At 44.8% G+C, this 20,825-nt stretch overlaps 3 protein-coding genes across 6 annotated transcripts in view; all 3 read left to right on the forward strand.

The window, feature by feature from the left end:
- Window positions 1-8,379, forward strand: part of LOC126036555 (ran-binding protein 3-like) — a 33,297-nt gene extending 24,918 nt beyond the window's left edge. The window contains exons 14-15 of the mRNA XM_049796493.1: window positions 2,414-2,606; window positions 8,030-8,379. Of these exons, the coding sequence (XP_049652450.1) occupies window positions 2,414-2,606; window positions 8,030-8,073 (237 nt within the window). The 3' untranslated portion in view covers window positions 8,074-8,379. The remainder of the gene's footprint in view (window positions 1-2,413; window positions 2,607-8,029) is intronic.
- The window catches only part of NADK2 (NAD kinase 2, mitochondrial), a 367,514-nt gene that overhangs the window by 156,056 nt on the left and 190,633 nt on the right, over window positions 1-20,825 (forward strand). The window contains exon 1 of one of the 3 annotated variants that reach the window (XM_049796490.1): window positions 15,661-15,787. The exons of the other annotated variants lie outside the window; for them this stretch is intronic. The gene's annotated coding sequence lies outside the window, so the exon portion shown is untranslated. Of the gene's footprint in view, window positions 1-15,660; window positions 15,788-20,825 lie in introns of those variants that run through there. 3 annotated transcript variants of the gene reach the window in all.
- The window catches only part of LOC126036567 (arginine-glutamic acid dipeptide repeats protein-like), a 178,969-nt gene that overhangs the window by 64,963 nt on the left and 93,181 nt on the right, over window positions 1-20,825 (forward strand). The window lies entirely within an intron of this gene.

Raw genomic sequence — 20,825 nt, forward strand, 5'->3', positions numbered from 1 at the left:
TAAATGTAAACATCCCTTAAATTCTGTTGTGGCACTTCTGGACAGCAAAAAAAAGACATGTATTAGGAAACCAAGGTACATGTGTGTGGCAAGGGTTGCAGGAAGCTACTTCTACAGTCGTCACTGAAGCGGCTGGTATCCTTCCCTATAGCTAGTATCCAGCCAAACTAACACTGAGACTCTTGAGTGTGGAAGGCAGATTGGTCAATGCGTGAGACACCCAGCAGGCACTGCCAGAGCCTCGGCATGTAAGTAGGCTGGTCTAGTAGTCAGTGGAGCCCACTCCTCCAAGGCACCGGCAGATATTTTTAACTGCCATTTAAATTTGGTTTTCCCATGTCCCATGAATGATTGATACATTTGGTTCAGGGATATTATCCAAAGGGCTTCTCATGAGTGAGGGAGAAGAGTCATATGATGCTGACTACAAAGTAGGTGGTCCACAAGACTCCATTCGGTTGATCCTACAGTACTCACCCAGGTTTGCGCAGAGGGCTGGCCCTGCCCACTCCCCCATGCTTGTTTCTCCCTCCTTGCTTTTGGTAGCATTGGAATTCATACAGCTATGAGTGAGGCAGATCAGAGAACTGATCTGGGTGGGCTTTTTTTGGTTTTGCTAATTTCGGTTTTCAGCTTGATTCTATTCACCCTGTGATTGCCCTAACGGTGGTACTGGCACAATGGAGAGGGTAGAAATGAAGGGTCAGAGGATGTACGGAGGCGAGTCCACCCCTCTTGGCAGAAGCCAGAGTTCATACTAGATTAAAGTGACAAAGGAACTCTGGCTTTTCAATGAATAAGTAAAAAGCTACCAATAGAAATGATCAGACTGAATAGCTGCCTTTTTCATATTTATGACCCTGCGTTTCCTGAAAAGCCCTGTTATCTTCAGAGCTCAGATTTGTCCACTGAGAACTGCAGTTTGCAGTTGAGACATCTCAACAACTCTGAATTGCTTTCTTCTTTGCCCGGCTGTAGGGAGAGAACGGTTTGCTGCTGCAAGTCTGGGTGGCACAGAAGGCAACCCTGATCTGCTGCTGCTTCCCAATTCGCATGCTTTTCCACCTGTACACACTGAAAGGTGTCATTCCAATCCAAACAACATGTATTTATTCCTATTGCCAAGAGACACAGATAGAAATTACTCTATGTGATGCACAGAAGTGGAGAGCTGGACTACAGAAGACCATATGTAGTTACCCTCTGGTAGATGATCTGCTTCATGACAATGTAAGAAGTACTCTACTGGTACTTCTGGCAATGCCCAAATGCAGTGCTTTTAGGAAGCCCAGGCAAACATGGCCACTTTGTATGGTCTGTTCACCTCATTGACCCCCAGCATCCTTCAGTGTTGGATTAGAGATGTGAGAACATGCACCCCTACTTGTTTCCTTTGCTATCTATTTTGTGAAATGATTGCCCCTGAATTTTTCCAATTCCTTTTTTTAAACTTTTGTGACTATATTTTTGACCTGCTGTTTTTAATTTACATTGTCTCTCCCCCCTCTCTCCTGAAACTGCAAATATAGAAGTTATTACTCAACTCTGTGAAAAAGCACTTTCTTTTATGCTGATCCTCTACTGCTTTCATTAAGCGTACGCTCGTGCATTTATTGTGTGGTTTGATGAACAGCCATACCATATGCAGTTTATCTACCACTTTTATAATTTTGAAAACCTTAGTTATACCCCATTCTTATCCTTCTTTTCAAACTTGAAGTGTCTCAACTCTTCCTAAGGAGCTGCATCACACCCTTGATCATTTTTGGTGGCCTTCTCTTTCCCTTCTTTAATTGTGCTATATCCTTGAGATGTGATGGCCAGAACGGAACACAGTACTCAGGACATGGCTGCTTGAAGGTTTTATGTACTGGCAAAATGCTGCCTTGTCTAGTTCTCAGTACTCTTCTTGATGCTTATCTTCTGTTCAAAAATAGCAGCAGAATTCATAGTATCTTTAAATATTATAATCACAAATAATTTTTTGTAGTTAGGTTTTAAAATTCTTACATTCTGTAAACCAAAATAATGTAATACATATATTAACATTTCAGTGCTTTCTTACTTCTCGAATCATACTCGGGAATTGTCTGGAATATCGAGTACTCGGTACAAACTGAGCCATTCTTCAGGGGAAATTATTTTTAAGCTTATGTTTCTTGTAACTATAGGGAAAATAATCAACAGCTACATATTGCAAAACTCAGACCACTTAAAGAAGCGTGACCTTATTTGTATTTAAATTTATTTTCTGAAATGAATTATTAAGTGTGAATCTTAAATGGATTGCTGTGATTAAAAAGGACAAAATAGAGCTCCTTCATTACTTTTGAAAATTTCTCAGTCAGCTTCTCTATGACAAACAGAGGGTTTTCTTGGTTAGTTTGGACTGAATGCATTTTATGTTTTGCAGGCAAGCTCAAAAGACACCGAATACCTGTATGCAGCAATGCATCACCGCCTTGTGGCATTGCGAAGCTTTGCTGAGCAAGAGCCAGATGCCAATCAAGTAGATGCAGAGTCAGAAATAGCTTTTGAGCCATTAAACTGTGATAGTGATGATGAAGATGATGAAAAAATAACTCAAGTGAGCAGCAGTGGATATGGTAAGCAGAAATTTTCCTGGGAATGCTGTAATCCTTTCAAGGTATTTTCTTGCAAGCAATGACAATTGTACTACTTTTTTTTTTTTTTCGTGCTGACTATAACTGCCATCTGTTACAGATACCCTTTTTCACGTAGAAGACGGTAATTCCTTTTAGTATTTTGACTTACTACTGTTAAAATGCAAGGTTTTGCCAGATCAAGCTTCTACACATCTTTATAGCAGTGGAATACTCTTTTGACAAAAGGCTGAGGGTTAAGAAATTTTAATATTGTCAAGCTTTACCTAAAAGTTTCTTCAGTATATTTCAGTAGAAATGACTAGAGGTATTGAGATACTAGGTGTTCCTTGAGTAAGTGAAAGTTGAGTCCATTCACATCAGCGCTTACGTAGTTACTAAGGGCTTGAAGTGTAATGTGTTTACTAAGATAATTTATTATGCAGTGGTTAACTTGATTTAAAAGACTGATTCTTGATCAGCTATAACAACTACCTCATTAGGAAATCTGAAGGTCAAGATTTATGCACCGGTTTTGCCAGCCTTCTTCAACGTCACAAAAATGTAGGCTCCTCAAAGGGAAGAATGCAACTAAAACAAGATATAAGGGGCAAGCTGCTGACTTAAACCTTCTCTAGAAGCTGTTAATACAGCTCACAACAAGGCTGGGGTCACATTTGCAGAAAGCAAGGCAGAAACAGCTGTCAGACTTAAAAGCTCTTCTATCTTAGCAAAAGACAAGTCACATTTCTGGGGCAAATTCACTTGCTTGTGCCAAACAGCTACAGTGGATACAGGAGCTGCCAATTACATTCAATTTTCTAATAGAAGGACTACAGCGGGCATGTTTGAGTTGTTGCTCATGGCATTAGTTTCCCTCTGCAACTGAGCAACATACTGTCCTTATATTGTAAACTCTTCCTTTTAACAACTATTCAACAAGAATTAAGTCATGTATGAGTAACAGCTACAAGTGACTGTTTCCTTAAGGAAGTCTTTTTTCACCTTTAGGCAAATAGATTGCAGTTTACAATGCTCGTTCCCATTATTAATTGTTGTTTAACTACATTTCAGTAGCATTCAGTGCTCTAAGCAAAGCATGATGCTCTTATACAACATTTTCTCACAAATACCTTTTTTCTGTTTAGGAAATGGGAAAATTGTTAGCTGTGAGAACTCCCTGGATTGCTCCCAGATAATCCAAAATTCCCTCTGTAATTCCTACATAGTCTCTATTGGCTTTTACAAAGAGTTACTGGTAACTTGGAAACTCTGGATGGAGCTTGATTCCTTTCCAGAATTCTTGATAAGAATTCTTTGTTCTTCTAGGGGAAAAAAAAAAAGAGGGGAAAGGGAATGTCAAAGCAGTGTAGGAGCACAAATTTACAAGTTAAATATTTATTTTGATTTGCAGAGACTTCTGATACAAATATTCAGATGGCAGCCAGCAAACAGATTCTGAGATATGAGTGTCAGGTGCTGTTTTTTCTTGATCTTTTAGTTTAAGCATCTGTCCTTCGTTTACGTCCAGTTACTGACAGCAATTCTAACAATCCCTTTCAGCTGCTTTTTCGATGACTTCTAGCATTTCCTGCTTATCTTAATCTCTTCTATTATTCTTAGAGCCACAAGGTTTTAATTTTGCATACATGTCAGTTACTGGTATCCAAGTCCCACTTACTTTACTTGCAGACATTCACCTCTTACACATGCCTATCCCTGGAACTCCCATTTCCAAGACAGGAGGAAAAATATACCTCATGGGTTTAGAACAGGGTGAGGTCAGTTTTAAATATCAGCATAGAAGCATCCATTTGGATGCAAGAGATTAGATCCTGCATATTTAAGAGCATTTGTTTAAATCTTTCATTTTCATGTGTTCTTTTTCTTTGAAGGATGTGTGTGAATAAGTCATCTTCTTTTTATTGATGTAATTCTGTTTCAGAGATTACCTCTCCTTAAGACCACATACATGTTAAGAAGCTAAGTCCTCAGTGACTGCTTCATTACAATAAATAGAAAGTATGCCTGCATTTTATTTCCTTCCATTCTACCTGTTTTGTCTCAAAAGAAATCAATTATAGTTCTTTCTTTTCTCAATACAGGCAATTTCCTTCTTGTTAAACTGAATAACACAGTTCCCTAGATTATGATATCTATTTCATGACACTGTAAAAGACATGAAAAAATAGATAAGAATTATCTTTAGTGCTAGAGACTGAGGAAGAAGGCAAATGATATATGCCGTAAGTGAAGTGTTATGAACACTAAAGTGATCCTATGTTTGTTTGCAAGACATTTTGGTAAGAATTTTTTACACAGAATTCTTCATTAACAGGATGTTAATGATGTATAAGGACACTGTATAAGGTAGTAGAGGTATCTCTACCATTTTGCAAATTCAGTATAGATATTTACTCCAGCATTTTTTAAATTCTTTATTGCTTTACTTTCAAGCAGAGATACTATTTTCATAAAGTCCATAAAGAATAAGTTGCTGCACCTGCTCCTTTTATCAGATAATATTTTACCAGTTACAGCTTGGATATTTCTACCAACAAATTGCTCTGTAAACCTAAGTGCAGAGAAACAGAACAATTAATCTTTAAGCGGATTTTGAGAATGGATAAGATCAATAACTCTCTGGGAAGTATTAATCTTTTCCCACTGAATACAGAGTGAGCCGAGGAGATGAATTCAGACTAGACAGCAAACTTCTAGGCTGACCAAAGTCAAGCAAATCTCTTCGTCCATTTCTTTCATTGCTAGTTCATTTCTCTGCTAAGTATTGTAACTGTGTTTGCCTCCAGTTGTCTTTGTTAGATTTAGGTGAGGACAGATGAGCAGAATTCTTTATTACACGTAAGAAAAATTTTCTCAGTAAATAACAAATAAAACAATGAAAAATGCTGATTGAGTGATTGGACCAAGAGTGCTCCCTTCTGAGGGAAATGCCACTGGCCTGAGACAGTTCCGTGACTCTCCCCTTTAGTTTTTCCTCTCCTTGGACTTGGAAGCCTTACATTCTTTGCTGTGTGGTAGATCTGCTTCAACAAACAGAACAGAGAATTACCCTTAGCCAGACATATGGAACAGCCTAGTATGGGAGCACTGCCTTCGGGTAGACAGCGAATTGTTCCTGACCCCTGTGGATAAAGAGGACTTGGCACCCTATCAGTCTGTGTCCGGGGCTTGTTCTGCAACGAGTACCATAATGTCAGACTGTTGCCACTACCTCCTCCTGCTTTGCTAATAGATCTCAACCATCGATTTGGGGCTTTCCAGTGTGTTTGCAGACCTGTGCCAGGTGTCTGTGCAGACAAAGTCCTCTGACTCTGGCTTTTTAAGGACCTTGACTACAGGCAGTTACAAATTCAGCACATGGGAGTATTGAATTGCACTGCTAATATGCATAAATTCCATGTGTAGTTATTGGATAGACAGTTCTCTAACGTAGACACTGTGCAACTCTTGCAGGCTGCCCATCTCTTTCCACTTGGCAGCACAAACAAACCAGGCACCCGTGTCAGCTTCAAAAAACCATCCTGCCAGAACATGGAACTGTTAGAGCCCCAACACCTAAGCTTGCCATTGGTAGCAGGTGATTGGAAGTCACTGCTTAGACCCATAAGTGACCAAGATGTCTCTGAAAATGGTACTCTTGTTTCTGACTCTTCTAAGAGAGTTTTTCCGTCTTTTCTTCATAGGCATAAGGAGATTCTGTCCTTGCTCCAAAGGAATGCATTTTGATCACATTTAGAAACGCCTCCGTCATGGTCATCAGAAATAGTGGAAGGTTCTTAAAGTGCTGTAACCCCATTAGTATATAGAAAGAACTGTTATGCCTCGAGACACATGAGGCATTTCTTTCACAGGGGAGTATGAAATGCCAGTTGTAGTAGTAGAGTAGCATGGGGCTATAGGTAGCATGGTTCCTATGATTTCCATCCTTTTCCCTTTCCTGATTTTGCAGGAATTTATTTATTTGTATCCCTAAGGGAGAACAGAGAAGCTGGAAAAGTACCTGTGAGGGACAAGGACGGCGGTGTCACTAGGCAAAGAAATGCTTTACGCATTGTTTCTTACACCGTACCTCACCAATAATTCTCTTAAATCTTCTCCTAACTTCATCCTGGTTGAGGTATCCTCTCTTTTGATCGAGGTGTCCTCTCTTTCTTGGCATGGAATTTTCTTTTAGAAGCTGTTAGGGTGAATTCAAAGATGCTGGAGTCTAGGACTAGGTAAGTCCCAAGAGGTCTCTCTTGTATGTAGCCATAGACCTTAAGAGAAAACCACAGTGTGCGAAGACATCGTGTGTCCTGTATGGATCCAACAAGAATTGCATGGATTTTGGAGACTACTGGTGTGGAGAGCCAGACAGTGCAGCCTTTGTTCTATTTTACAGACCTTTTCTGGTCCACTATACAAATACCTCCCATGTTGGCCTCATTAGGACTGTCATCTGTTGGTGTTGGTCAAGATTTAAAATGTTACAAGAGCTTTTTTTATTTTTAAGTAAAATACTTCTAAAGTTCTTAAAGGAACTACTGTTCAGCAACACCACAGGAACTCCTGAAGAACTGCTATCTTTGCTTGATGTTTCTTGTCAGTTTAATTTAAATTCTTTCCAATTGTTAAGGATTCCAAATCATAAATCTCAAACACACACTCCCATACCTGATTGTGATTAAAACTGAGGAAAAGTTAAGAATTAACTTCTTTGTTGGAGTCCAAGTTTCTGCATTCTTTGCAGCAGATGTCAGTAACATCTAAAGCAGAGAAGAAGAGACAACTCTGATTGGCTTTAAATGCTGACATATTAGGAAAGGGGCGGGGGGGGATCAGATTAGTGTTCTGACAAACGCAAGACCTTTCATTTCACCTGTAAGAAGTCTGAAACTTATAGTTAGTATTTAGCAGGAGCCAGATGGTAGTAGCAATTTTTAAACAGATACTGAGTTACATGGCTGGCATTAGTCAGCTGTATCTGCTTTTTTGCAGATGAGTCAAAGTCATAGAGATTACAGACCACAAACACCCCTGGGTACTTTATCATGACCAGTGAGCTGTTTGAAGATACGCTGGTTTTCTCACAGCTTAGCGAGCATCTATTACAAAGTGTTAAGACAATGTTCCCTGTATAGAGTGAGATGATTTGCATCACAGACACATGTCCTATCTGGACATCTGAATCCTTAAGTGCTTATGTGCTTGTCTTTATTGACAGGGGGGGTCACAGGCTTCATTCACTATTCACATGCTCAAATATTTGTGAATAATCCTGTGTTATCTAGTTAGATATTTACCTAAACCAGGAACTGATCATATCCAAACTCTAACCTAGTGCTCTGGTATTATGAAATACCGGATTGTTTCAAAACATGAATATGCTCAAATAAGCAGGATTTTTTCAAATTCTTTTTCAGATCATTCTAGATGGAACCACAGGCAGTCCATAGTCTGCTCCTGACACCTACCAGAGGTTACAACAGCATGGCTGGGAACTCATCTTCCCAAAATGTCTAAGCTGACGCATTAGTCCCAGGAGGGAGGAAATCAGATGCATTTTCCTTTATGAGTTTTAAGCAAAGATTCATTTTAAGGACAGCTTAAGTTTAATACATTGAGAAAGAACTTCAGATGCACTTTTGAGGATTCCAGTCAGCCTGCTTTGCACTGAGATGGCAATGACACAATGGCTTCCAATATTCAAGAAGCGTTACCAAGGCTTCAGATTTTAGAATTAAATATATTTAGATGCATTATTAAAGTAAGGAATTTTATAGGGAATAGATGTTTTTTCATCATATTGATGGATAAAAGCACATAACCATGAACTAATAATGTATGTGAAGAGATACTTGTTACTTTTCATCTGTTATTTAAAAGATACATTTGGAAAGCTTTAAATCAGGCTTCACTGAAAAAACATTCATTTAAAATTGTGTGGTAACATTCAGCATCCTGTTTGTAAGTACATACAAGCAGAACTGGGGATGGCAGTTTAGCATGACCAAGGCCTGTGAAACTAGCATTCATAACAAGGTTTTTTTTTCTCTTTGTTTTGAAAATACCTGGAGTTGCATACTGGTTATAGAATTCTGTTAAAGGGCAAAGAACCACAATCTGCCTTTACAGCCATAAGCACCAGGAGAATTCAGCATGAGGAACTGCAAGTCTGTTCTAGAGGCATATGAGCTTTAAAATCTAAAAGTATATCCACTTGCACTCATGAACACCTCTTCAGTTGCACAAAACAAGCACCTGCACTGTTACTTGTCCATTCAGTATGCGCAAATAAACGCATGCACAGTATAGCTGGATATCTGCCTAAAAATTTCTCTTAAATGTGTGAGATTATCTGAAATTACTTCTGCCTTAGCTGTAGCTATCCCTGAACAGCATCATTCCTTGAAATAGATTAATATGTTACACATCCTAATATGTGCAATAATCCCAGCAGTGCCAAAGACCCATTCACTCTAGAAAAGTGATTCCACAAACTACTGCCTTTGACCTAACCATTCTCGTGAGGAATTAGAAAAATCAATTCTCTCTAATGCCACCTATGAATTAAGAGTTACTGGATCATTCATACGCCTGTGCACAGTACAGACACCATTTATACTCTGTATTTTCTATTCATTCTGTCAAAAGAGAAAGAAAATATGCCTGTAATCATTCCGCTGCGACTCTCTGTTGCCTTGTATATTGTTGGTTACCAAATACTCTTTCTTTGTCATCCTCAGAGCTGAAACAATGTTCTGAAATACCTGAAGTCCTTTTAATTAAGGTATTTGTAACAATTTTTCAATCTTAAAAGCTGCGTCGCACCCGAGGAGTCAAATTACACTTTAGTTTTCCTGTCTGAACAACATGTATGAAGTTGGAAGAATACCAGCTTCTTCCTGAATTCTCAGTGCCCTGTCAAGATTAGCATCCAGGTGAAGCTGGACTAGCAAGCATCTGGATTATGCTGAATCCTAAATACCCTGCCAAAATTAGCACTTGTCTGACATTGATTTAGCATCTGGATGACAGTAAGCTTAAGTGGGACCGGGTTTTTGCCTTCAGGAAAAGGGGACTGCTTCACAACAGAGCATCTGTGTCAAACACTGAAGCACTGATTGCACTCTTCAGTCTGCGAGTAATGTCTTTCCATAACTACCTGTACATTGTGTCCTTTTCTATCGGCCTTGCTCCTGACCACAACAGTATTTGCATCACTGACCTTCATATTTCATTGCTGCAACTCATACTCGGGAAGAAAGCTCCATGTTATAGAAACTAAAGCAGTTGTAAAACACAGCAGCCCTCTGTATTTAGCAACAGGTCATGGTGATAACTTTGCCCTGGAGTTCAGCTGGCTATGCACTGAATGCAGAGTTTAATTTCAAAGTCTGTCCTGATAATCAAAGCCTTCCATGAAACAGGATTTAAGCACCCAAGTGTCACGATATCCCTCTAAATTCTACTACAGCTGTAAAATCCTTGTCAAATGAAGGAGTGTTCCAGGGCAGGCACAACAGAACTTCTGCAGACACAGGACTTAAACTTTGCCATTTGCTCCCACAGCATAAGGAACAAGGCTTATGATCATTCACAAATAAACTCTCCTTTGATCTGCCTCTTCCTAGGATTGTTACATGTATACACGAGTACACACGCAAACCCACATGCTTACGCACACACACACATAACCACACACTCTCAAACATGAAGCTACATCTCCTAAAAGCTGAGGAGGAAAAGAGATGCTTAACTGTTTTGAAGGGTTTGGATACTGTGGTAATAGATGACGTATAAATAGGTGTCTGTGCAGACATCCTTATGGTATGAATTTTTACTCCTGAGATCCTAGTTATTTATTCTGTTCAGTCTCATTGCACTAAAATTCATTGTCTCTCAAGACTGAAAGTATGCTAATACATAATATATTAATTTGGTGTTAAAAATGTGAAGATTGTCATTTTATGACAGCCAGAGCAACGATTGCTATGCCTGAGCAATAAACAACTTTCTTACAGCTTTAATTTCCATCTAACTAGTCTTATTTTGTGTCCGAGTTAGAGCTTCCTACAGACAGTTCCTTCCAACCCCGTTTTCCTAAGGAAACAAGATTTAAACTGTTGCGTACTCTGTCCATCTGTCAGGCCCACTTAGAGCCCACTGTTCAGTTTCAGAAAAATTGGATGGGAGGTAGAAGGCTCAAAGACAATTTAAGTTCTTCGTGAAAATTGGCAACTGTTGAGTGACAGAACTCGGAGGAAGGTATCCTTTGAGGAAAAAGTTTCAGAGTAAGCTTGGTATTTTCTGTAAGGCTTGTGGGGCTGAGTGATGCATTCCTGCTTCTGAACAAGCTGCAGCATTTGCTGGGAGGGAGGAGAAAGAAACCATGGCAGGATGGATACCTGGGATTACTGTGTCCTGAAGACGGGTGTAGGGATATGACCCAAATCCATATGAAAGTAGATATCGTTAATTTTGCTGTTTGTGGAGCAAAGTGTTCTTCCATGTTTCTTTCAGATGAATGTTACTTACTTATTTCTAACAAATCCCAGTGATTAATTTATATATGCGAGGGCTGCAGAGCTGGAAGCTCTTACATACGAGTACAGTAATAATTTTCAAAAGGAGGGAAGACTAACAATTCCTCATATAAGGATACATATGCAGATATCTGCCACTAAGATTAGGAGTTTCTAGCAAAGTGTACTTGGATGGGAGAGCCTAAGTGGCTTATGTTCTGGAGGTGTTTGTATCTCTCTAAATCTTGTCACTCAGGTTTTTACATCATGATCTTCAGTGACCTCCCAATTAGTTTTGGCAGACTGTATGAAGTTAAGAGTTTGGTACTGTCTCTGTTGAATGAATGAATACAGGGAAAACCTTTAGCACAGCTGATCCTGCTTTCAATGCTGCCGACAGCCAGTATGACATGGTCAGGGAGGGAAACAGCATCCTCTTTCCCTACCTACCACTGGGGCATGCTGGCAGGAAGATCTAGAAGCAGCATACCTTGCCTGTTCTACAGCAGTTGTCTGTCTGGAAAGTGGGCTTCAGATTACCGAGTCGTCTTGCACAAACACTAAAGTTACTCTTACAAAACAATGTGTCTGCAGCTGTTCAAGCATATTCAAATTGCTTCTGAAATGGTGAAGTCAGTTGTGTTAGTCCACTTCAGGACAGTGTAGTTTGCTTTGCATAAGCAAAGAGTGGGAAGAAAAGTAGAAAAGTAGATTTCTGTTAATTGAAACATATTCTAATGAACGTGTGGACAAGAAAGCTTGACCCTTCCCATTGGTTTTGTGTGACAAATTTTCAGCAATTTGCATTTGTAAGAATAACTGCACTTATTTTGCTTTTTCTGAAGTATTCTCTTCTGTTTTGGAATTTATGAAGCAGTCGTATGACCCAACTATGTAATCACTGATGAGGGTACATACGTTGCGAGCAAAATGGAAGCACCCATGGGTAGAATCTGGGATCAGAAATTTAATCAGACTACACCTGCTAATGTGTTCATCTACCTGTCCTGTCAGATTCTGACGTGCTGCACGAGTGATGTGTTCTCTAAGCATTAGTCTGGAGTTTCCCTCTGGATAATCAGAATTGACAGCTGTGGTCAGCTGGGCTCAAAACCTGAGGGCTCAGTTTTGTGAAATGTTACCGTGATGGTCTGTTCATCTCCCCCTGTGTGAATGCAACCAACAGTGACAACATTAACATTTTCAACAGAAAGACAGCACTGTCATTTTCAGGTATCAGTAGTGCGTAGGGGCATATAAAGAAAGTATAGAGCATGTGAATGATTGGATTAATTTTATCACTGGTGATTAATTCAATGATCACAAGAAGGCGTTACTCACAGACTTCAGTAAGGAGTAGAAATGAACAGTTGTCCCGCACTGTAACTACTCTAGAAGCAATACGTAAATTCCTTTGGATGCAAAAAGGCTGCATTTGGAGACCTTCTTATGTAAAACTGCTGGCTGGTACAGTCATGCATTGCCACTTTTGCAGCTAGTGTAATAACTTAGGAATTTCCTAATTTAGTGTTTACATACAAAACTTTCCAGTTACATTGTTTTTTAACACTGAATAAATTATTTTATTACACAGAGGTTTTGGGTTTTTTTAAGTCCACTGTATAATTTGAAGAATGTAGAGCTAAGGATGCCTGGTTTTCTATGGATTTGCATCTTGAAATTTACCTCATGTATGATAACTCCTTGGCATCTAAAATGTGCATTACTCTGAAGAGTTTTCCGTACTGCAGGCAGTATTGAGGTGTCCATTTCCATAAGGAATTTTTAAGTACTCTCTGCCCAGAATGAAGCTGGTCATGGTTAGCCAAGGGTCTAGAAAGTCACTACAGTGGGAATTCACCTGTGCTTCATACTTGTATCCTGTAGGAATACCAGGCTAAAATGCCTGTGCTTATTAATTTAATTCTGTATGAACAAATCTATCCCTTAATGCACTGGGTATATTGCTCCGAAGTCATTGAAGATGGGGTGTGAAGACATGTCGTGTCACAAACTGTGAATATATTTCAAAATACATGTCATTTGACAGATACTTGTGCCTTGTTCCTGTGTACCAGTTGTATATTCAAACCAAAAGGTGTAGTAAGGGAGAGTAAATAGGCCTATTCACAAGTAAGATGCGATCTGTAAGTGACATTTCACAAACTCTATTTTATGCGTTATGGAAAGCTTAAAACTTTTTCCACGTAGATAATGGGGTGTCGCATGGTGATCTGTGCGCTCTTCAGCTAGTCAGTCTGTCAGACACTTCCTTCCGGGAACCCTGGATGAATCACTTCTTACTCTGTGCCGCAGCTCTACCTCCAGAACATTTAAGATATCATCTACTGGTTGGAATTTACATTTTAAAATAAGTATTTCATATTTTATGCTTATAATGCTTGCTGTGGGCATTAATTCAAAAGACCATAACAGAATAATTGCGTGGCCTCAGAGTAAAATACTGTTCCATACTCAAGTTTGCCTTTCAAGGATGAAAACAGTTCCGTATAAATAGGTAATACACGAAGCACAGAATCCTAGAGGTGCAGCTCAAGGGTCAAATAAACTATCAAAAAGATAACAATTTGGAACACAGCTGTAAATTTTCAAAACCTCTTCTTATCCTTTTGGTCTCCAGGATCTCGTATTATCTACTGCTTTGTACAATCCAAAAGTTAATAGTTACACAGAACGAGGCATTAGCTGGTTAGCAAGAGAATTAGTTATGTTTAATTACTCTCCTGGTAATCTGATTTGTGGTAGTTTCCCTCAAGGCTAAGCTAATCAGTAGGTAGAAAAACCTCCTCCCCGGCAGTAAAGACTGGGTGGAGCTTTTGTTTAGCTGAATGGGTTTAGCTATTCTCATTTCCTAAGGCTCTCCTAGCAGAGCAGCGTAGATGGGTGCTGGGCTGACAGGTAAAAGCTGCTGCTTTCAATCCCTCCTCACAAGGAGAAGCTGTGACTTCCTCCAGGGAAAGAACGGGCACAAGGCGAGTAATGAGAAAAACGTGCGTAAACGAGGCTTTCAGTGCAGAAGTACTGTCTGTGAAAGTCAATACCTGAGAAGGCAGTTATTAATAATGATGTAACCACCGCCCCAACTGTGAAAGTCAATACCTGAAAAGGCAGTTATTAATGATGTAACCGCCCCCCTCCCCCCATTTTTTTAGATAGTTTGCTTACAATACTGAAAAGTAACACACGATCCTTTTTTTTTTTTTTTTTTTTAAAACCTGGACACGCAAAATGCGGACACACACACTCACAGGCCCGTTTCACAGGTCTTTTCCCAAGCCTGCTGCTTTCACCACGTTGCCTTTTTCTGCGCTTCCTCAGACAGTGGAATAAACGTAATACAGAGCAGAACAGTCGTGAGTAAGAGATTGACCTCTCAAATCACACCCTTCTCCTCCCAAGATGCGGTACTTGGTGCTTTTAAAACAAAGCACCTGTTGCGTTTTTTCCTAACTTCCAGAATCCCTTTCCTCAGACAAGTTTAACAAGGTAGCCAGCCAGCCTCCCCGCGAGGCACCTGCGGGAGCTGCCACCTCAGGATTTCCACAGCCCTCTCAGCTACCAACTCTCGCCTCCCCCAGCTACCTCAGAGGACGCAAGCGGCTTTATTTGTCGAGCCGTCGCCGCAGGAGGAGGCTGGGCAGGAGGCGGCTGGGCGGGAGGCGGCGAGGGGACGCAGGAGGTGTCCCTCCGGGGCGGGGGGGAGCCGAGGCAGCCCGGCTGAGGGGACCCAGCCCCTCACGACGGCCGCCGGCGCGCGCCCACCTGGCTGCCTCGAGCCCCGCCTCCCGCGCGGCGGGGGAAGCGGCACCGCGAGACGACGGGCGGGTGGGGGCAGGCGACTTGGTGCGCCAGGCGCATGCGCCACTCCCGCTTCCCGAGGCGCGGGAGGGGGAGCTGTCCCCGCCTTCCCCCCCTGCGGCCGGCGCCGTTGGTCTCGAGCCGGACGCATGCGCTCCGGCGCGGGAGCCTCCCCCGCTGCTCCTGCCCCGCCCCACCCCCCCACCCACCCCCGGAGGGTGGGAGTCTCGCGGCGCGCTTCCCTATTGGCGGGGGCCGCGCCTGCGTGCGGGGAGGGGCGGGGCGCCGCGGCGCGGCCGTGCCATGTGTGCCGAGCGCTGCCCGGGCGGGGAGGCAGCCTCAGAGCGGGGGCGGCCGCCGCCGGGCAGCGCCGCGCCGCGCCCCTTCCCTCCCTCCCGCCCGCCCGCCCGCCCGCCCGCCCGCCGGCCGGCCGGCCGCAGGCTGCCGCCCCGGGGCGGGGAGCGAGCCCGGGCGATGTCCTCCGCGCGGGGCTTCCTCGGCGGCTCCTTCTGCCTCGCCGGCCGGGCGGCCGGGCGCCGTTCGCCGCCGCTCTGTCAGCGGGCGGCGGGGGCTTCCTCCGCCCTGCCGGGGCTGTCGCTGCTCGGCGGCGCCCGCCGGCGCCTCCTCGCCCTCCGCTGCGCGGCGGAGGGGGCCGGGGCCGGGGCCGGCGCCGGGCCGTGCGCGCCGCCGCGGCGGCGGGGCTGCGGCGGGCTGGGGGCGGCGGGCGGCGGGTTCCGGCCGTCGCGGGTGGCGGTGGTGGTGAAGACGACGCGGTACGAGTTCGAGCAGCAGCGGTACCGCTACGCCGGGCTCTCCGAGGAGGACCTCAAGCAGCTGGTGAGCGGCGGGAGCGGGGCGGCGATCCCGGCCTCCCCGGGCGCGGCCGGGCCGTGGCGCCGGGGCCGGGCTGTGGGGAGGCTTGAGGAGTCACCAGGGCGATGCCCGGGCTGCGGAGGGGCCCGGCGTGTCCGGAGCGGGCCTGGGGCTCCCCCTCGCCCTGCGCAGGGGCGGGGGGGCGCGGGGCGGCGCCGTGGTCCGGTGCCGGCGGGCGGGGGCGCGGCCGCTGAGCCCGCGGTCGGGCGCTGCCGGGCGGCTGTCCCCGTCCCGCCCCCCCCCCGGGGCCGGGAGCCCGACTCGGAGCTGGGAGAGGGGGAGCGGGCAGCGCCGCTTAACCGCCCCTCGTTCGTCTGTTGCCGATTACCGAGGGACTTGTGTAGTAAGCGTGCTCGGGTTTTATCCTCGGAGCGGCCCCGGCAGCCTTCACCAAGGTGCAGGTGTTTTCGTGCAGTGTGTCGCGTAAAGCCTCTGTTTGGAGGAGCGCCTGCTGAGGAGAGCACTCTGTTCTGAAAATCCTCTCCGAGGCTTGGAGAGGACTCGTTCTCGCTTCCTCCTGCTCCTTCGCTCCGCACCCTTGCCTCGCTTCCTCACTTCACCCTTCGGGTGTTTTTCTCGTGACTCCTCCAGCTCAACAGCCAAATCTCTCGTTCGCATCCACCTGCCTGGCTACGGTTTTTAGAAAAGCCTTTCCCTGTGGTCCGTAGGAAGCATTCAGTACAAAACCAGGCGGCTGTTCCGCTAGTGAGGGTGTACTGAGGAAAGCGGGTGTTTCCAAGAGTCGATACGTGCGCCCAGCAAAGCGGGTGTTTCCAAGAGTCGATACGTGTGCCCAGCGTCTAGTGTCTTTATCTCCACCGAGCACAGTGACCCCCATCCTGTCCTCCGTATAGCCTGCGGCTGCCTCCTTCCAGAGCTCGCCTGCCACCCGTGGGCTAAAGGATGGTACCTGCTGGAGTTCACTTTGGCCGCCAGCCGTCTGTGCGGACCAGGTCATGAGCTGATAGGATTGTCCTTGTTGTGAATAAGACCATTCGTTTGGGTCTGTCTAGTCTTTGGTCTCTTACAACTGGAAATATTTGAGAACTGTATTTGTTTGCAGCATTTGCGTTAAACTTGCACACGTGCTTAATTTATGTAGCGGGGACAAATGCTGTGGTTGCATAGCCTTGCTTTGTAAAACACCAGGATACAAAGTACAGTGTCTAAAGCAGGGGGTGCTTACGTTTCTCTGCATACTTCAGTTGGCCATCCGCCTCCTGTGGAATTCCTGTCTAAACGTTTTTACCTATTTTGTAAAGCTTTCTAGTCAGATTTCACACGGCAACAAGTTTAATGTGGAAACGTAAGCCTGTGTTCCTGTTCTCCCCTACGTGTAGGTTCCTGTTGCTGAGAGGTCCCTGTACTTCCTCTCATACGGTGGCTATTGAAAAGCAATGTCTCCCACAGCTCACCTGTAACCCTGCTTTTCTGTCTTCGTTTAAGCCTCTCTTGAGGAAACGTTTCTTGCTGTTAAGTGTAATCGGGTTGTCCTCAGTGTGCAGCTAAAGCCAAGAAAAACAAACTGGCGTGTTTGGTCACCTTTCCCTAACTGCTTGTGTGCAGGCAGGACTGGGACAGCGAATCGGTTAGTGACCAGTGGTGTTAGTGTTGCACATCCCTAAAGGCGCTCTCAACTGAATGCGCGATAGCTGCAGTTTTTTCTCTGACAAGAAGGCGTGGTTTGCAAGATGGGTCGCCTGTATCAATCTCAAGAAGCATTTTAAAAAAAATTAACTGTGAGGGCACAGTGTCTGGTTGTGGTAGTTGCAGAAACACCTTAGACTTTGTCCTTTTGGAGAAGCTTCAAGGTGTAAGATAATTCTCTATATTTGGGAGAATTCTAAAATTTTTGTTCTATGACTGGTGCTTTTTTCAATCTTATCTTTCCCCGGAAAATACCTCCATGTGAGGAATTGCAGCAGTAAAACTCATAGTGCTGCCAGGCAGACAAAGCCTAACTTGCCTATGTGTGTAGCAATATTAGGCTAGGCTCTTGCCGCATGGGTGGGAATGCAAAGATTTGTGCAAGAACACACTGAAAAGCTCTTCCAGAATTATATTTTTGAAATAAGAGAATGAAGGAATTCTCCTTACTGCCTGCCTGGTTTTCACATTTTTTAGGTGACGTGTAAAGATTTCTGTATTTACCTTCTGTTGTGACTCTGGTCTCTGATTTCGCGCCCCCTCCCCCCCAACCTTTCTGAGCTAATAGCAGTCTCAGTAAATAATATGTTAGGTGAAGGTTCAGGAGACCCTTGCCCCTTCTGTTGCGGACAGGGATTACTTCTTAGCAAAGCGATGGCTTCAAAGTTTCCTTCCCCCTTTGTGCTGCGTCCTTTGAGGGCAGCTTGGGGACATGATGGATTTTGCTTCCTGAGGTTAGCGGCACTCTGTGCTCCCTGTGTCTTTGCTTCTCCTGCCTGGGGAGATGTCAGAAGCTGGTGCCAAGGCACTGCCCTTGGACGTGCATTGGGTCCCTACTGCAGCTACCCAGGGTGATGCTCAGTTTATCCTGAAGGTTGTGAATTGAAGCGGCCACGAATCTGGCATGGGAGCTCAGTCACACCGAATGGTCACACAGAGGGCAGGGTGTGAGTCGAGGCTCACGTGAAAGCCTGCTCTTGGCAGAGCGGTGAAGAATGAAAGCAAAAGGTTTGGCTCACCTGATGCTGAAAGCTGTCGGCTAACCCAGGCGGGTGGTGGTGGTGGGGATTGTGTTACGTTGCAGGGACTGAAGCTCGGGTGAGCCTAGAGCTGGCTTGTGGTGTGGCAGCGTTGTTGCGGCATGAGGGAGCCCCTACCAGTGGAGGAGCACGGTGCTGTTATCTGTCACGGACCTTCACAGAGCCAGAGGCTGGCTGTCTGAAATAGAGAAACTGAATTTCAAGGCAATGTTGGAGGCCTAGATTTGAGAAGCCCTACCTGGGCTTGTTTGCCTGCCAGTTGTGGGCAGAGGAGATTGCTTGCAAGCTCCTGGAAGATAACTGATGTCTCTACTTGGAAGCTTCAGATTTTAGTGTAGCACAAATAATGATCATTGTGGGCTTAAGCAGTTATGCCTGATTACCAGGGAGTTGTGCCTGAGGCAGGAGAGCAGACCTGAACTTAGCTGTTACAATCAGTGTGTTTATGTATTAAGACGGAAAATGCTGTTAAGTCAGTTAATGCAGAGGTGACACTGCATGTGTGCCTTTGGGTGCATGTCCTAATTAGCTGGGATGTGGTCCGTGTTTAGGGAGACTGAAGATAAATTGTTGGCATACACCGATAGATATTAAAATGTGATCCAGATCGTAGCGTGATCATATATATGATACACTGTATGAATCACAGTGTACTCCAAGAAGCAGAATATCTCAGTATTGAAGCTGGCTGGCTGACACCTGTGATAGGCAACAGAGGCCCTGAGCAGCAGTGGCCTAAATACTTCTGTGGCCTTTCTTTTGGACACACTAAGTGAGTTGTACTATACAAACGCTATTAAATGTCGTAAAGTGAAAGATGCGAGGTCACGATTCCCGAATTCTTTCTGTGTGCAAACAGACAGGAGAGGTAAAGAAGCAGTCTAGACAGAAGAGTAGAACAGATGGGGGAGAGGTGGAGAGCAAGGGCAAACACTTGAAAGAGTGTTTAGTAGATCTGTGGAAGATTAAATCTTGCGTTGCACCGCTACATACATCGTATGCGTATTTGCTCCAGGTGGTTGTTTTTACAGATATTGTGGCAGAGCTCTTAGACACTTACAAATAAGTCTTTTAAATCTGTTTATAACTGTACCTAAACACATCTGACTATCATAATTAGTATTGTAATTGTATTGTATTGTAATTGTAACACCGAGATGTTCAGTATTGAGACATTTGTAAACAGTCAATAGGAACAGTCCCTGCAGAAGTAGTCGCATAGGACAGTCTTCTGCATGTGGTTAAGACCTGTAAGTGCTGGAGGACCCCTGCAATGGAGACTCCTTCTTCTTTCTGACAGTGACTGAGGGATTTGATCCCCTACATCAGCATTACCCCATGCCAAGATCCCAATAACCTAGTTTGTTTGGGTTTTTTTAACCGATACACTATGTGTGAGCACCTGTGCAAGACCGACACGGCAGCAGCCATACACTGCCTGTGTGTGATCGCAAGTGCGTCCTGCCTCCTCCAGCTCCCCGTGCCCCTGGAGGCATTGATGGTGTATGAATGACCATGACCAAGGCTTGCCATGCATCAGCAAGGGCTGGCTTTCCTCCCAGAGGGAGGTCTGCAGTGGGGCTGAAGGGGACACCACTGCTCACCTGTGCCTTGCTGATGAGCCCGAGCTGGAAGGAGGCAAGCAATGCCAGGTTTGTGGCTCGGAGAGGCAGAGCAGACACAAGCAGTGTGCAAAGCACTGCGAGCAGGTCTTGCAGCTGGGTAAAACCCAGTGCTGATGAATGCCCAATGCCCACAGGGAACCATCCTCAGTCACAGCCCCTCCCCAGACGCCTGCAGGCACCCTTGGCACACCATGTCCTCTCACCTGCCACCTCAAAACCAAGGTGCTCGATGCGTCACAGCCTTGCTGGGGTTCTGGCCTTGCAAACAGCTTTGCCAGCCCATGCCTGCTGCATTTCTCACCAGCACTGTGGCTGCCTGCAGAGGTTTTCTGACTGCTCAAAGTGTGGTCATCACCGCTGCCTTGCTGGAGCACCCTAGGACTGCTGCACAGCCTCTGGGGAGCCCTGCCCTGGAGAAATGTTGGCATGAAGGCAATAATAAAGTCAGGAGGCTGCATGCAGTAAAGCTGCAGGCTTAGCGGGACGCCCTGTCACTGACCTGGCTGTGCTTTGGGGTGGGAGCAGTGTCCTGTGGTCCTTCTGCCACCCTCTTTCCGATTTCCCAGGTTCCTCTAAAGCAGGTAAAAGGCTGCACAGACCAAAGGACACCACAGCAGAGGGCTGGCATAAAGGCATTCTGCTTAGGAAGGCTGTAAGGGAACTGAAAAAGCTGGAAAAATTCCAGGGAGG

Source organism: Accipiter gentilis, chromosome Z (assembly GCF_929443795.1).
Source record: "Accipiter gentilis chromosome Z, bAccGen1.1, whole genome shotgun sequence".
Taxonomy (NCBI): Eukaryota; Metazoa; Chordata; class Aves; order Accipitriformes; family Accipitridae; genus Astur; species Astur gentilis.